This window comes from Rasamsonia emersonii (assembly GCF_000968595.1).
Source record: "Rasamsonia emersonii CBS 393.64 chromosome Unknown ctg1118621760031, whole genome shotgun sequence".
Taxonomy (NCBI): Eukaryota; Fungi; Ascomycota; class Eurotiomycetes; order Eurotiales; family Trichocomaceae; genus Rasamsonia; species Rasamsonia emersonii.
This window is the reverse complement of record NW_013563256.1, coordinates 135,652-152,412: the sequence shown is the minus strand read 5'-3', so window position 1 is coordinate 152,412 and position 16,761 is coordinate 135,652. Positions and strand designations below refer to the sequence as shown.

General features: G+C 51.5%; 6 protein-coding genes across 6 annotated transcripts; 2 read left to right on the top strand and 4 right to left on the bottom strand.

The window, feature by feature from the left end:
* Positions 1–15: 15 nt before the first annotated feature.
* On the bottom strand, positions 16–624 carry T310_2529 (uncharacterized protein; the record flags this gene model as incomplete). Its single annotated transcript, XM_013474621.1, has 1 exon — positions 16–624. One exon carries the CDS (start codon positions 622–624, stop codon positions 16–18), a length of 609 nt encoding a protein of 202 aa, XP_013330075.1.
* Positions 625–1,135: 511 nt separating this feature from the next.
* On the top strand, positions 1,136–3,302 carry T310_2528 (Rhomboid family protein; the record flags this gene model as incomplete). Its single annotated transcript, XM_013474620.1, has 5 exons — positions 1,136–2,174; positions 2,233–2,336; positions 2,403–2,736; positions 2,793–2,967; positions 3,029–3,302. The coding sequence occupies 5 exons, from the start codon at positions 1,136–1,138 to the stop codon at positions 3,300–3,302; spliced, it is 1,926 nt and encodes a 641-aa protein (XP_013330074.1).
* A 1,089-nt stretch (positions 3,303–4,391) lies between these two features.
* T310_2527 (Amino acid permease) lies at positions 4,392–6,467 on the bottom strand (the record flags this gene model as incomplete). The annotated part of the gene is made up of 5 exons (XM_013474619.1): positions 4,392–4,642; positions 4,690–4,759; positions 4,796–4,805; positions 5,000–5,655; positions 5,748–6,467. 5 exons carry the CDS (start codon positions 6,465–6,467, stop codon positions 4,392–4,394), a joined length of 1,707 nt encoding a protein of 568 aa, XP_013330073.1.
* Positions 6,468–9,794: 3,327 nt separating this feature from the next.
* Positions 9,795–11,464, bottom strand: T310_2526 (uncharacterized protein; the record flags this gene model as incomplete). The annotated part of the gene is made up of 2 exons (XM_013474618.1): positions 9,795–11,386; positions 11,419–11,464. The coding sequence occupies 2 exons, from the start codon at positions 11,462–11,464 to the stop codon at positions 9,795–9,797; spliced, it is 1,638 nt and encodes a 545-aa protein (XP_013330072.1).
* A 1,314-nt stretch (positions 11,465–12,778) lies between these two features.
* T310_2525 (Transcription factor btf3) lies at positions 12,779–15,071 on the bottom strand (the record flags this gene model as incomplete). Its single annotated transcript, XM_013474617.1, has 2 exons — positions 12,779–14,931; positions 15,002–15,071. The coding sequence occupies 2 exons, from the start codon at positions 15,069–15,071 to the stop codon at positions 12,779–12,781; spliced, it is 2,223 nt and encodes a 740-aa protein (XP_013330071.1).
* Positions 15,072–15,539: 468 nt separating this feature from the next.
* T310_2524 (uncharacterized protein) lies at positions 15,540–16,129 on the top strand (the record flags this gene model as incomplete). Its single annotated transcript, XM_013474616.1, has 3 exons — positions 15,540–15,644; positions 15,860–16,017; positions 16,111–16,129. 3 exons carry the CDS (start codon positions 15,540–15,542, stop codon positions 16,127–16,129), a joined length of 282 nt encoding a protein of 93 aa, XP_013330070.1.
* Positions 16,130–16,761: the final 632 nt, after the last annotated feature.

The following is a 16,761-nucleotide window of genomic DNA, read 5'->3' as shown; positions in this document are numbered from 1 at the left end:
TGATGAGAAGCCAGATCACAAATAAATGCCCTCTCCTTCCGCCTCTGGTTCCTCGTGTCGATCGGGAGCGTTTGATGGTGCCACAGTAGCTGTGGAGTCTGAGTTCGACGTGGGGACACCATTGACTAGACCGCTATGATGTGCCGCTTCTTCTTCTGTTGCAGAGGTCCCGTCTCTCGTCTCATCATGCCCTCTGTCTATAGTATCATCATGCGCTCTATCGGTTCCGTTAATGACCGGAGAAGCTCCATCACCTTCTGGCACGCCATCCGCCACACGATCTGCGACATCGGCAGCAGCCTCATCCCCTCCTTCAAACAGTCCTTCTTCGATCCATTGCTGCCCTCTGTTCTCAACCTCCGCCTTGCAGAGAGCAATTCTCTCCGTCATCGCCTCAATAACACCCTCATTCTCCCGGATGTAGCTCTCCAGTTCCTTGTTGTCCGCAGCTTCGGGCCCGCCTTCCGACTCCAAGATATAAAGCCTCAGCTCCGCGTTGGAGCGCTTCAGGTGCGCTATTGAGTTGCGCAGTTCGAAGACTTTGGCATAGACGGCGGAGAGAGGCAGGGCCTTGATGGCCTCAGCGAAGGCTTCGGGGGTGATGGGTTGGGATTCGGCAGACATTGATTTGTTTCGTATAGCGGGGTATTAGGTTGGCTGTCCAGACGAGCTCAATGGTAAGAACGAGGGAGATGAAATAAACAAAAAGAAGTGAATGCCAAATACAATAAATAGCATGTAGTTGGCCTTCCTTGAATGTTGTGTGTGTAGTATATAATTTTAATCAAGATCAGCTCTGAGCTTCCTCTGCGCGGAGACGTCACGGACCGTTGAATGCCGCCAGTGGTTATCGCCCTTATCATCACGTGATGAGGCTGGACAGGTCAAGATGAGATTGATAATAATGGGTGTATTGTTATTGGACTGGCGGTAATAATTCGGAATATATTATCATTCAGGTATAATTTACGTACTCTATCTTACAGCTCTTTTGAATGAGTTCTGCTGGCGTAGGTGGAACTATACATGTACTGTACAGCGTATACGCTAATAACATGGAATCTAGTACTCCCACGTAGCTGAGCGATCTAGTGGAAAGATGAAGAATCGGACGCAGTATCGCTGTATCAAGACCATGTCCACTCTTTTAGCTCTTTGTCGGATTGTGGCGACCTCCGCTCCGCCCGGAGCCACCGCCAATGTCCATGCGCGATTCGGGAAACTACGAGCTAAAGAAAGATCCTCCACCGTCCCTCCGCTCAGCTTCCGTCGACGGTTCTGCCAACACTGTCTGTTCGCCAGGACTGTATCCCCCGAGTCGCTGGAGATGAGCAATGTTTTCTCCATAGCATGGCGCATTTCGTGCCCTTCGGGGCTGCGTGCCTCACCCTCGAGCTGTTTGCTGCCCCTGTCGGCAGCTCCAGCGAAACCGACGCTCCGCCCTCTCTGCCGGTTACAGCGTCCATATAGCTCCGATAACGGACGCCCGGTTTCTCCCCAGGGATGGGGATTCTCAGCCAGATTGCGGCGCTTTCAATTAACGGGACCTACGAACACTGTCTTCTCCAGATCCGCCCAAACGCAGAATTCTCCCCCCCCGCCCGATTCCAAGCCCGATCAAGCGCCGGTCGAACATGGCGTCCCCATCCGCTCTCAACCCCTCTCTGCCGCAGAGATCAAGTCGATTTTTGGCTCTTCAAAGGTGACTCCTGCCATGGGGAACCGGATTCTCAATGTCCTACAAGGCCGTCGCTTGCAAGGCACGCTCGATCTCGATCTCCCAGCTGACATCACCCGTGCTGTCCGTCCTCGTACGATTGAAAACGGTTTAAAGTGGCTACGGAAGAACTATCCGGTCGACGAAGATGCGGCGATTATGGCACGGATCGAGCGCGAGGAGCGAGAGGAGGAGGAACGGATCCGTCGACAGGCGGAGGAACTGTACAGGCCTCAGAGCGGACACTGGGGCGCCCCGCTCGGCGAGGCTAACGATATCTACGGCAAGAGTGTCTTGAAGGAATTTCGGGAGAAGAACGAGGCCAGGCTACTGGCGGAAGAGGAAAAGAAGCGGAAAGAGTGGCTGGAGGGCGAGGCGAAGGAGCAGGAGAAGATACGCATGCAGCTGAAGAAGAACACGGAGCTGCAGAAATTCGACGAGGCTGCCGTTATCGAGGGTAAGTGCAACAAGACCTTTTCCATTATTCGTTCTTGCTGACTGCTCATGATATGCAGCTCGTCCGCGTGCCGATCCGCAGGAACGGCCAGTTTTGGCGTGGATTCAGAAGCATCATCTGCGGGCTACGAACACGGATGTAGACACCTCTACGATGACTACTGTACGTTATTTCCGTCCCGTTCAGTTTCGTATAATTCTGGGCAGAACGGCTGATTTCTTCCGGCAGTCCCGTCGTATCTTTCCCTCTCTTGGTGTAACCATCCTCACCATCGGCCTCTGTTACCTCTTTGCGGAGACGTACCAGCCGCCCGCTCGAAAGGATCGAATGTGGCCTGATGTTCCTCCCGCTGCGGCGACGGCGATCGCGTTGCTGGGCGCCAACTTTGCCGTCTTTACCTTGTGGAGGTTCTGGCCGCCGGCCTGGCGGATGCTGAACCGATACTTCATCAGCGTGCCATTGTACCCGCATGCGCTGAGTGTGGTGGGGAGCGTCTTCAGTCATCAGCAGCTTCGGCACTTGGCCACAAACATGATCATCTTATGGTTCATCGGGGTCAGACGTGAGTTGTCATCACATACTTTTTTTTTCTCCTGTCTTGACTAATAATGCTCCTAGTCCACGATGAAATCGGCCGGGGCAATTTCCTTGCCCTCTACCTTGCCACGGGCGTGTTTGGATCGATGACTTCTTTGGCAGCGCATGTCTTGACCCGCAAGCTGACGGTCACGTCGCTCGGTGCCAGCGGTGCGATTGCCGGTCTGGTAGCAGCATGGTGTACACTGCATGCAAAGTATGCCCCTCCCCCTCTTTTTCCCTTAGAAAGAATCGCTGACTTGCTAATCCTCGCACAGCGATAAACTCACCCTCTGGTTCCTACCCAGAGAATGGCAAGACACCTTCTCCGCGAGGGGATACGTCTTCCTGACGGGCATCGTCCTCTTCGAAGCATTCAGCCTGGTGTCCCCCTTCAAGGTCGCTGCCCTCGACCACTGGGCCCATCTGGGCGGGTACTTCTCCGGCGCGATCTGGGCGCTCTGGTGGAAATCGAAGAAGGAAAAAGAAGCCCGCAAACGACAGGAAGAAATGAGTTGGTTGGATCGACTGATTCTGTGGTCTTCCCGATGAATTTGTGGTATCTTATCTTCCTTTGCCTTGCTCTTCGTCTAAAAAAAAAAGCTTTTCGTTTAGATTATCGTCCCATCGTCCACTGCTCATCGGGGATTCGGATTTAGATTCTTTCTTACCCATCCCATTCCGTGTACACTATTATACTGCTGTATTCTATTCTATTCCATTCTACTCTGTCCGAACTACCCTAGGTGGGTAGTTACGGTAAAAAGCAAAGCAAGCTGTACTGTACTATATATTACTTCAATAAATCCATTCACGAATCACGACAAATTATTACATTCTTGCTCTTCTCCTAGTTTACCTTTCTAATAGCTTAACTTCAATACCTACCTGCCTACCTGCTTGCCTAGATGGGTGTGCATCATTACCCTGTATATAAAATAGAACAGAGTATGCAAATATCTGGACACCCCAGTAAACGGTATGTAAATGTACTGTGCATACATGCTACCTGCCGAATAAGATAGATAATAGATAGATACTCCTCCCCCCGTCCCCCGTCCCCCTAAAATGACCAAAGTTTCCAAAAAGAGAAAAAAGCAGTCACTCAACAATAGAAAGAATAATACAAAGAGATCACTCACTATATATCTATTCATAGTCCTTCCGAAGTGCGCATCCCATGCCTAATCTAATCTAATCTAATAAGGCTGCTTGCTTGCTTGCTTACTTGCTATTTATTGCAGTTCAGCACAGCAGCTTGTCTATCACTACCTACCTAGGTACGGAGCAGAAGTTTTCAACTACTCCCCGTCCTGCCTACAATTACGTATATAAGCCTTTTGGCCTTTCCCCCCCCCCAACATTACAAGGCAGGACAACTTCGGCGATACTACTCTAAGCCCCCTCTTAAGTGGGAGAGGGGAGGAGAGAGGTCCGGGAGGTATAATAGTAGGCAGGGTCGCAGCGGAGGGCAAGGCAAGGATCCGGAGTCTTGGAATGTAACGGATTTCAAGTACGAAAACAAAAAATCTCGCTCAATTTCAAAACTATACGGAGTATCTCGGCGACTTTACATAAATCAACAAACCATGGGCGCAAAGGGCAAAAAAAGGGCAACAAAGGGCAACAAAGGGCAACAAATTAACCTTGGGCGGGACAAAGGGACACAAAATCGAACCGGGCCGATAACCTGGGCTGGTGACCTGGGCCGAGAGGGCGACAGCGACAAATCACTCCCTGCACAAATCGATCCGGGCGGGATAAACCTGGGCAGACCTGGGCGGGAAGGCCGGGGTGTCCCAAGTAGCCGAGGGCGTGGGTGTCCGTGGGCATCCGAGGGCGTCTGTGGGCGTCCGAGGGCGTCCGGGCAGGTAAATCCCTATGCAGATACTCTGTCCGGGACACGATGGTCATGCCACGCATGTACGCATACACATACGCATACGTATACGCATACGCTGTGTGTCACTTGACTCGACCCGATGGGACCAGGACCAGATCTGACTTATCTACCGGTCCGCAAAAAGGCCAAGGTATACACATACCTTTAGGTACCTATGCGCATCCTCCGGTGTAAATTATTATTCCACTTGCAGGGGGAAGGGGGATACGTACGTGGGACGGCACGGTATGGTTATAATCCGGCGGATTCGGGGGGTCCTTTGTATGCTTTTCCCCAGTCAGCCAGACGAACGTAAACAGGGATAGAAAGAAGGGAATACTCACATTTCCTCGCGTGAACGACGTACCACACCGCCGAGATCATCAAGAACCCGACAAACACCACTGAGGCGTAGTTCATCGACGTCGCCGTGACGGGCAGCGCCGTCGGCATGCAGAAGAGCACCAGCTCAAATGAGATCCATGCCAGCGCGACGACATTGATGATGGCACCTAGCACCGGACCGCAGTTGAAAACTGCCTTGTTGACCTCTTCCCGCCGACGCACCAGACTCGCGCCGATCGGGATCGCATAGCTGACGGCCAGCCCGACGACGCCGACGGACGCGAACGCCGTGAAGGCGCTCGAGCTGCCCAGATTGATTAGTCCTAGCAGCATCTGGACGACCGTCTGCAGGACCAGCGACCACACGGGGACTCCGAGCCGGGGGTCGATGCGCGCCCAGACCTTCGCCAGCGGCATTGCGTCGTCCCGGGCAAAGGCCCATGTCGCCCGGGAAGATGCCACCGAGATGCTGATTGAGCAGAACAAGCAGACGACCAGAACCAGAAACATCAGCCCCAGTCCGCCTTCTGGGCTGCCCATGACCCTGTGGAAGATGTACGGCACCACCTGACCTGCCGGAGCCTGGATGTCATCCTGGAGAGGGGGCAGCGTGAAGCAGATGGGCAGAATGAAGAACAGGCCGGCGAAGCCAGCCACAGGGACGCAGAGACTTATCGCCTGCGGCACCTTCAGCGTGGCGTTCGCGCACTCCTCTGCCATGGACGAGATCATCCCCACGGCCGAGAAAGAGTAGGCTGCCGGGAGCAAACCGATGAAGAAGGTGAACCCGCCCATCCGGACAGGCTGGTATCGTAATGGCCAAGTGCGTATGCGGCACTGTGTCGGCCCGCATCCGCCTTCACGGACAGCGCAATCATAATGATCAAGATGCTGACGGCCAGCCAGCCCGCGCAGATGGTGTCGACCATGGGCAGGAAACGATTGGCAAAGGTGCAGATGAGCAGGGACGCCAGACAGATTCCGTAGAAGATAAGCAACAGCTGCCAGGCATTGGCGGACCAATCCGGGTGGTACATGGAGATGGTGCCGGACATCATGGACGCAAAGCCAAAGTTGACGGACAGCGTGATGGTCCAATTCCCAATCAACCAGATCCAGCCATTAATGAACGACACGATCGTTTTGGCTTTTTGCGGTGCGAGCTGGAAGGACCAGTAGTAGGGGCCTGCGGAGGTGGGATATCGCGAGGCCAGCTCGGCGAGTGAGAGGGCGACACATTCTGCTACGACGCAAACGACGATCCAGCCGACAAAGATGGAGAGAGGACCACCACCATAGATGGCACTGATCAGGGGCGCTCCTTCACCGTAGGGGATGGCGACAATGGCGAGGGTCTGGAAGAGGAGGGTGAGGAGGGAGCGATTGCGCTTTAGCTCCTGTGTATAGCCCAGTTTCTCGATGCCTTCCTCTGAATGCCTTGCTTCTGTAGGCCCTGCTGTGGGCGTCGACGGCTTTTTCTCGATATCCATCTCCTGACCTCGAAGGAGGGGAGGAAGCAAAAAAATTCAGAACAGATCAGCAAGGAGAATAGAGGGACGAAGAGACGAGAAGGAAACCGATATAGTGACTGTAGTATGTATGTATGTACGTATGAATGTATGTACAATTAAAAAAAGAAACAATAAATAGAATGATGGTATCTGAGGGTTATTCCAGCCTATCTTCGTTATTATTTCCAGAATACTCCAAAAAACAAAGAAAGAAAAAAAGATGTGTTGCAGCCTACAGGTTAGTATGTAAGTACCACCTGTCAAGCTGATTCTCGTCCCGTGCCTCTCGAAGAAGGCCTTTTCACCTGGCGTACCCTCAATTCCTTGTCAAAGAGTATATAACCTAGGAAGCGTACCTGCCTGTCGAGGTTAAGGCCGATATATAGTATGCCGGATATGGCGATAGGAGCAACCCAGCCAACCAGGTCGCTAAGTTTCCTACAGTTTCTCATGCAAAATTTTTGCTCGAGTGGCCCCCAAGCCGCTTCACGTTGCCATCTTAAAATCACGTGAGTTTGGCTGTAGCTATACGGAGTTATTTGACGTCAACTGTTACGGAGTACAGTTAGCCTAGGTTAATAATAACTGTTGGCTGGCCATCAAACCTTACCTCCTAGGTAAGAGGGATTCATATTAGCATAGCGCTAACAATGCCCATCTTGCTAGTGCGCAAAAGGGGCATGCCGGGCTAGCCAAAATCATACAAAAAGACCATGACGAGACTGCTGATAGATAACGGTCACTCTTAGTAGAGATAAGCCCTGAATTAGATGACAACCACCTGACTTGGACGCACTTGGAAGGGATCGGATTTCAATACCCTTAACGACTTCGACGCATACTCCGTATGTGTGATGCGCCATCATGGGCCGCATTCTGGCGACGATCAGCAGGAAGGCAACGAGACACGAGACAGAGCGCATGGTGGAGCTCGGAAGGTAGCAGGGAAGCCAAAAAAAGGGAAGGTGTTGACCTAGCCGATGGACGCCCCCACGGCATCCCCTCTCTAGACCTGTTTTGGCTTAAACCCCGGAAATTGTTTTTCCATTGAAAAATACCGCTAAAACACGATCACGAAATCTTTCGCGTTCGAAACAGGTTTATGATACAAACTGGTACTAAACACCTACTCACTATGGAGTTAAGAACTAGACAGCAAATACAGAGTATACACTATATATATATCCTTCCTATAAAAAAGCTCACTAGCAGTTTGACCCTTTAGATGGTATTTTACCAGGCAACTTGGGCATCATAACTTGGGTTATTTGGGTCATTATTTGGGGATCACCAGAAACGGCCATGCCAGCCCATGCGGGGGAAGGAAGAGTGGTATCTGAATTGTTTCAAACACGAAAGAGTCCTGAATAAAATTCCGCTAGTAAATTTCCGTCGGAAAACAGTTTCAGGAAACTTAACCCTAAACGATTTAGTGGGGGGCGATTGGCCCTTGTGGGGTTAGGGACAAAAACGGGATGTCCGTAATCGTATCGATTCCCCCACTGTGCGCGCCTAACCCGTCGGCGGGTCCCCGGTTGGTGGGTACGGAGAGAGTACTTACGGAGTACTCCCTATGCATGCGGTAGATAAGCGATTAATAATGTTCCTACCAATGTTGACGCTCATTTCATGAGGGCTGCGCTGAGGCCGCCCAGGACAGCAAGACCTGACAGACAAAATGACGCAGATGCAGCAAGCCAGGATTGAAATTTGACGGAATCTATTCAATTGGTAGATCAGCTATGCTTGATAAGACATCTGCACATCGGCAACGAAGTAGGTATAGGGCTGTCTGCATCTCAATCCATCGGTGCCTCGTATTTCTCTGTACTGTACAAGGAACACCGTTTGCAGAGGGAGCGAGAGAGAGAAAAACTCTCAATCCGCCCTTAACAATTACTCCGTAGCGACTGTGGGAGCTATTGCAACAGTACTCCATACGGAGTACTCCGTACCTAGGTACGACTCTGTACAGTTTTCACTTTACTGACCCACCACTCACCATTCTTGTTGCTGCTTTGAAATCACGTGAATTTCTCTCTCGTGAATTATATTGACCTGTCAGCCTCTATAACAACTCTTTCCTGCCTCAGGAATCAATCAAATCTGTTCTAGACAGATTAGACAGGGATTTATATTAGCTTGGCCCTAACGACGTCAACTCGCCAATCAGCAAAAGCATGTTGGACTAGCCAGCGGAAAAAGTACTCCGTATGGGGATGAGGTGGTGGCGTCTGGGCGAAATAAATGGCTGCATAAGGGCTGAGAGTCTGAGAAGCGACTGTTGGAATCTTGTGGAGCATCTAAGAGATAGGCGCAGCTGATAAGCGCCCGGGCTGTGGGAGCGACGTGGGAGCGAGATGGCGAGGGTCCACTCCAACATGCATCGGGCTGCTACACTGGCCACCAGACCTGCACCATCGCCAATCATCCAGGATGCCAAGCGCAGCAGTTACAGGTTATACAACGGACTCGGTTGGATATGGGCTTGGCCACTGTCATTGTGCATTAGCAATGGAATTTGATTGGATGATAACAGGTTGCATAGCCACCTACCTATCCATCGCTGCATGCGGCGAAGAAATCCCGCTATCCTTAGGCATGTAATACTCCGTCGTACGGACTACGGAGTATTAGAGGGCCAAGGCCGTGATCAAGACTTAACTAGGTAAGGGAAGATGAAGTCATGGACCCAATTATCCGATAAGTCGCCTCACCTCGGAAAATGCTTGCCCAGACAGGCGATTCTTGCCAGTTGCCTATCCCTAGGTAGATCATCTGCCCACTCAAACTAGAGACATATCAGGGAATAAAATCATGAAGTCAGGATAGGACTGCGGATAGGGCTTTCGGCTCCGCGTACGGAATACGGAGTACGAGGGTCGGACGAATTTTCCGGGCGGTTAAAAAATTAGCGCAACCCAACTAAAACAGCCATTTGCCAAGAAACCACAGCTGTGGCCAATGTATTGGCACGAGTTTTAGTTGGGTGGCGCCAGTTGAAAGTTCCATGTCTAACCACTGAAACCTTTTTTGCTGCGTCGGAGTACGCCGAACTGGGAACCTTTGCGCCACAGATAGCCGATATTGGCCGCATCCATCCAACAGTCAAGTATAATGACGCAAGACAAGACCACGCGACAGTGGTGTGTTGGAACGTCCAATGCAGGTCATCATCTAGACCCTCGAAGAATACTCCGTAGAGATTCCCAGAGCTCCAAGATAAAAGATCAAAGAAAGTCCCAAACGCCCTGCCCGTCTGTCTCATGGCATTCGAATTCGTGACATCGGACAAACACCTCAATATCACGGTTCTAGCGCGATAGGGTTGTCTTCACCTGCTTCCCCAGGTTTGTGCCCCGCAGGGCCAATGACGGAGCTGTTACGGGTTGGAGGCATGGGTAGAACCTCAAAACAAAAAGGTTTTCCGCGAGATGTCATCGAAACATTCCCACCAATCCACCGCTGCCGCTCCTCGTTCCCACTGCCTTGGAGAAAATTCTGCATGATGCGCAGAGATCCAAAGTGAAGAAAGGAAGCTGTCGACCCCAACGTCGCACGGATCGCCATCTGCTGCTCTGCCGTCCGGCAGTGGCTTCCAATCACCACCATCGGGAAGAGCAGACAATGCGACAATTTTCCCGTCAGGCGCACTCCACAGATGGCCTGAACGCCCAAAGCAGTCGCCTGCTGAACGAGCGGATGTATAACGTCGAGCCCGTGGAGGACACGGTAAATGTAAACTAGGCCGGCGAGACGATACGCGTTGCAGAAGATGGCCCACGATTGATCCCGATCTACAGGTTCTGCTGTCTCCATGGCCTTCATCAAAGATGGTGACAGAAGGGGAGAAGATGATAGGGCAGAGTGACGCTCCCCAATAGGAGAGAAGTTATACTCTTCCTCCTGCTGCTCAACAACAATGTTGTGCCCTCGCAACGTCGCCAGAAGAGCCTGTACCTCACTCCTAGACGGAAGCTGCCCCGTTCCATATATGACATGGCCCAGATGCGCCAACCGCGACAGGATGGCCATGAGCTCCAGGAAAGGATCGCCCGCGGGCAGCGTTCCCCACCAGCCCTCGGAGCGGGCAAAGCTGGCCCACGTAGAATGATGAAAGTAGGGGTCTTGTCCGCTTAACAGCGCATATGTCAGATCCATCGTAGCAAAAACGGAGAGCATTAATGCTGGTAGACCCTTTTTCTGCTGAAATAATTGCTCCTGCAGCTTCCACTGGCTCAGAATTGCCCGTCCACCGTGGAAGTGCCAGTAGGTGTCCGTGCCTTCGTCATTCGGATCGATCACGCCGTCCAGGATGCACAAGAGCACGTTGGTAACGAAGAGATCGAAGGTGGACGGACATGTCCGGTGAAGGTCAGGGTTTAGCAATTGTTTCCGGAAAACCTGGATGGCCTCCAGACGGGCTTTCTTCTTCGCCAGGGCAGCATCGCGGGGACTCTGCTGCAGGTAGAGAAAGTGGTGAGCGTTGGCGACAGCGGTGACCGACTGGCGCAGAGCGGGATCCTTATAGACGGACAGCAGGTCCACCCGAATGCGATCGGGGGAGATATTGAAGCCATCCACAACCTCGTGTTCAAAATAGAGCATCAACTCCTCCGCTGTCATCGGGGAGGCGGACACCAGACTATTGCCGGGGCGGAGCGACGGCAGAGCGGAGGAGAAGCTGCCTTTCCTATCCTCCCCTCTCCTTCGCCCAATTGCCAGCTCTTGTCTTTCTTTGTCCTCCCCTTCTCCTTTACGATCGTTGACATCGAGAATTGGAAGATTATGTCCCGCAAACCGGCCTCGTGCGGCGACCCCATTGCACCAGCGCAGGCGGAGTCTTTGCCATAGCCGCAAGATCGACCTTCGGTGGTGCAGCGAGAACAGCGAGGACACTGCAGATCACATAGGACGCGACAGTCCTTACACGGCCAGCACGAGCCCTCGACAGTTCTCACGCGCTTGGGAGGCATGAACGACAATTTTGAGACGATGACATGAGACCCTGCAAGGCCTATCGCATACGACCTGCAGCCGCTTGGCACATTAGGCGAGAGGCCAAAGTCAAAGAGCTGGCAGATCCGGCGTGGGGAAAGATCGTTGTGGGGACAGAAAGAGTGCTCTGTATGGAGATCCAAGAAACGGCCTTAATGTAGAATGCGGAGAATAGAAAGGGGTAGACAAGCCGACGATTCCGACAGTCCGGTTGGTAACTGCACGGCAGCTGGTGCGGATGGTAGAGCACAGAGTACGCGGTAACACAAACTGGTAACACGAAAGAATGTATTGGATGGCAGTTACATAGAGAATGAAGTGTTCACTCGACAAGACAGAGATGACACGCGGATCAGGGGGAATCGACAGGCTGTGTTCCGTTAATAGAAATCGACTGATAACGGTAAACGGATAACTCCCTCCAGGTCCCCCGCACACCGAAACCCCAATCGATGGAGATTGGTGTCACTATCCCACGTTCCCAACTTGCCGTACTGCAGTCGCTCCACTTCTTTTTAGTCATTTTCACCATCATCGAATGGACTCGACTTGGTGCAATAATGGTCATCGCGAAGACGTAGAATGAGACAGTGTCCAATCCGACACACTATCTCTTATAACAGTATCAACTCATCTTTGCAATTCAGGCAACATTTCACCACATTGTGGATGCTAGGGGCTCTATCCTTGTGCAAATAGACGCGTATTTCCCGTGTGTGATTGTTTGAATCGATGAAACGTCTATATGTTTCCCTAGATGGAAGAATCCTGATGCAGACCGTGTGCTCACCAGGCAGAATCATTGATCTAGCTGCGGTGTCAATGACAGTTATGGCCTATTGGCCAACCTAAACTTAACAAGCTGAGCCGTAACGAATACTGCAGAACGACCTTGTCCCTTAAAAATAGGGTATCGGTGTTGAGGTTGACGACCAACCGCTATATATAGACTGGTCGATTCCCCCGAAACATGCCTAGACATCATTGCAGAGTTTCTGAGATTAATGTTCAGTCAATTCGCGGAGGAAAAAAGCTATGAACACGGAGAGATCAAAGAAGCTGGTTAAGAGACCAAATTATAACCACTGCTCTGCAGTCAGTTGCACACAGCGCATAAGAGCGCAGAGGAATTACCAATTCTAGTAAACATACAGCTGGTCAGGATCGACGTCCTGGGTNTGATAGAAATACAAAAAAAAAAGGGAAAAAAAAGAAAAAGAAAAGAAGAAGAGAAAAGAACAAAAGATAGACAGAGAAATCATAATAAACATTAATGAATGGCCAAGATACACTCAATGACCAGTCTCGGGAGAGGCGACAGTCAGAAGCGGAACTAAGGAAGGCACGGTCGTTAGTTGCGATCCCCTCGATATATGAAAGGCTGTGTACTTACTGCTCAACCCATATCCTTCTGTGATGCCGTCTTTGTTGCCTTGTTCAATCTCGACTCGGATCGCGACATCCAAGCCACCACGCAGACTACTAGTGCTGCTGACACCATCTGCTGCCTTGTGTGTCGTGCCCGCATTTTCCTCGCCTGGGTGAAGAGGCGAGTGTCCATCTTTGGGCCGCTGAGCTGGAGCGTTTTCGTCGGTGCCCTGGGCAGAATCATTGGGCGGCTCCACGGAGCCGTTCGCCGGGAACGGGTCAATCTCCGTGATGCAAGCATAATTTCGCGAAGGCATGGTGACTTTGTTCCACGAGGCAGATTTTTCGACGCCTCCGGGCTGCTTGTCGAAGAGATCCATGAGCGTCTCGTCGGTCGCCGAGTCCAGGTGATGGATCTTATTCCTGCGCGCCAGGATATTCGCGACCACCTTTGGAGGCGGCTTATTGGTGATGGCACTGCTGATGACGTTGACCATGTACCGGTAGTCGTTCTCAATAGGAATCTGCAGATCCAAGTTGGAATAAAATCGGCCCAGCGCGGCCAGGTGGACGTCACCTCCCAGGATCGTAACTCGGACGGAGTGCTGCTTCGAGAATTCCTGGAGACGCTGAATCAACTCCCTCCGCTCCCGCTTGTGGTGGCGGGCGGTGTAGTGGTCGTCGAGATCGTCGAGCAAGTCGACCTGGCCGTCAAACTTGTTGAATAGACTGCCGGCGAATCCAAACCGCTTGTTCAACAACCGGATCGGAGCCATGAAAGGAGAGGTAATGAAATTCTCCAGCCACGCCAGACGCGGGTAGGCAATCGGAACCCCCAACAACAGAATGAGATGCTTGATCTCCCCATTGGCAGCGGCAACCTCGCGCTCGAGGCGATCGAAAATCGCGTCATACGTATCTGGGTAATTAATCTGGTGACGAGTGCGCTCTGTGCGGGCATCAATTCCAACAAAGGCAATGCGCCGGCCGAGACGCATGTACAGGCTTCGACTTCGTTCCTCGACGTACGGACCGGGACGCTTGCCCAGTATCCATCTGGGGTCTTCTTCCTCTTCCTCAAGGACAAAGGTATTCACCAATTGCCGAGGATCAATCCCTGCTGTCCCATTCACTGATTCCATCGTCTGTGGCGCATCCGTAGTGTAAGTCGATTTCGGAGGCGCAATGTGATGTTGGAACAGACAGTAATACTTGTAGGCCACGCCTCCAATGCCACGGAAAACAGAACACTTCATGAAACTGTCGACGTAGGAGCCGAAGCCATCAATAATATCATGGTCATCCCAGATGTTGATCTGAGGAATCCGGCCGTTGGCGCTCTTGAACGGTTCCTGCCCATACCAGCGGACATAGTTCTTGTAATAATAGTCATCACATGCAGCTCTCAGTTCACCGTTGAAGTCATGTGCCTGCCTCTTAATCGGATTGGTGATTTCGGTCCACTCTCTGAGAGGCCCATCAACTCGAACGCTGTCATTGTAAATCTGGTCGCCTCCGCCGATCATAACATGGAAAGGCCGCCGGGCATGAACCCGTAGGACATCATTCCACAGTGCTGGTCCCGCCCAGCTCTCTGTGTCCGTGCCGACGGAGAAGCCGTTGCAGGAATGAAACATGATGCGCATGGACTGGTGTGCGGCAGGCACCACGAAGTCCCATGGTGAGTGTGCTTCGTCGCCCGCGACGTACTGGAAAGTGGGAATCATATACTCCCAACGTGCCTCGTACGCCTCGAGGGGCACTGAAATGGAAAACCTCCAAAAACATTTATCCGGGTCTTCATAGAGCTTAGTGCCGAGGACGGTAAAGTTCCGGCCGCTCGATTCGAATCCATTGATCTGTTCGCCATTGCTGTCGTGCGATACAGGGCCAGCCTGACGCAAGTGGAGCTGTGGCTGCTTCTGACCAGGTCGTGTAACAATCAAGACGCTGCCATACCAGGTCGCGGAATCCGAGCTCAGATTCATGCGCCGGTAGTTGAGCAGAGGACCACAGATAACCTCCAAATGGGAATCCACGGTCGAGGGTTGAGCTGGAGTGGAAAGCGCGAAGCCCCCTGCATTTGATCCAAGAACGGGTATCAGAGGGAGCCATGGTCACCGCTTTCCGGGGGGCTATCAACGTACCATTTTCGAGAACACCGTCCCCAGCGCCAACACTCTGACCGGGACCTTCTTGCGGGTACAAATCCGCCATACTCAGTACTTGTTAGATGGATATCCTCTAATTAAACGCTCCAGTCCGTAATTCGCGACAGCAAATTCGAAGAGGCTGGTCTGGTATGAAACAAGCGCCGGAAGTCCCCGGAAGGCAAGAGAATTGAAGTCAAATACAAAGGTGTTAGAGAGAGACTGGGAAGAGAATCTATAAAAGGCCCGCAGGGAGTGTATTAGACAGAAAGAAGGGGGCCGCACCAAAAAAAGACAGGCAAGGAAGGACAAAAACGAAAGTTGGGCGTATGTAAGATGCGGCGACAAGCAAGAACGAAGGGGCGAAAGAATGACAGATCGATCGCAGCTCGCAGCTTGCCAGCCAAGGCCGAGCTGACACCATCACGCAACGAACAGCCTTAGCTCAGGCCTATCGCGAAGGCCAAGACGCGCGCCAAATGGTGTCTGCAAATGGAGGGGCGTCGCAGTCCAATCAGGAGGCAGGCTGTTCGGCATGCAGAAACCTCAGCGCCGGCGAACTCCAGTCAGCTTATCAAAGCCACACAGTCCAGCCACACCGCCAAGCGCCGTTGCTGATCCCAGCCCCACCCGCCGCGCAGTGAGTGGCGGTGCAGCGCATCGTCCGGCCTCAGAAAGATGCCTGCCTGCAAGGCGCAAGGTATTCGTGGCGCCATGTGACGATGCGATCTGATTATACGGAGCAGTTGTTGGTGATAATTTTACTTACATAATTGTCGCTTCACTCCAGCTCGTCATCTGATCGGACACGGCCACCTAGGCTCCACCCAGACTAACTTAGCTAACTTTACAGAGTACTCCTCCGAAGGTCCCCCAGATTTAGGCCCCCCAGAAAATGAGCTTTGTGGCTCCATTCCGAATCGGGGGAGATTGATCAGAGGTCTTGAAGTTAATCAATCAGTACTCCCAATAATTGAGAATTGGAATTGGGACGATCAGGAGTCTTTCTGCTTGTAAGTTGAACTGTTTCCCTGCTGTTGAGCCTCTAGCCACAGTAACAGATGATTGCAATAAGCCAATAACAATCGACTTATTAATTATTACAGTACTCCTACTTACAACTAATATGAACATCACATGACCCACTCACTCCTGAATATCAGGTGGTTATTATTTTTTGTGTCAGTGCCTGTAGCTGTTGTCCTTCTAGTAATTCAGCATTATAATTTCCCCTTTAAAGTTCCAATAACAAACAGTATCACCTGTAACTGAGATCCTGCTTCTAAGTTTGCATGATCATCGCCCAGTACTCCAGTCTGTACCTGGGTAGGGCCGTAGGTAAGTTTGGGCCGTGGATGCGAACAAGTGGGGGTTGTGGGTATCTCCCAAAGTTAGTTGAAACAGTTATAGCAAGGGACACAAATAAGAAAAAAAAAAGCAGATATAAAATTTAATGATACAGAGTTTCTGACTGGTATCAAAATAGTGTCTATGCTACGTGGCAACTGCTGCTGCTTTTTTTTTGGCGGTGACAAATCTGGATTGATAATAAGATAGATATTTACTAAGAAGAGAGGGATTCCATAAGCATATATTTTTTATTTATCTGGCTATGTGTCTGGTACAAAGAAGGTAGAAGAAAAAATCTGAGCGGTTGTTAGGACAACTCATCTCACAGAAAGATTGATATTACTGACACAAGCCCATTTCATCAACGCCTAGCCATACTTCATTGTGAAAGGATGAAAGAAAAAAAA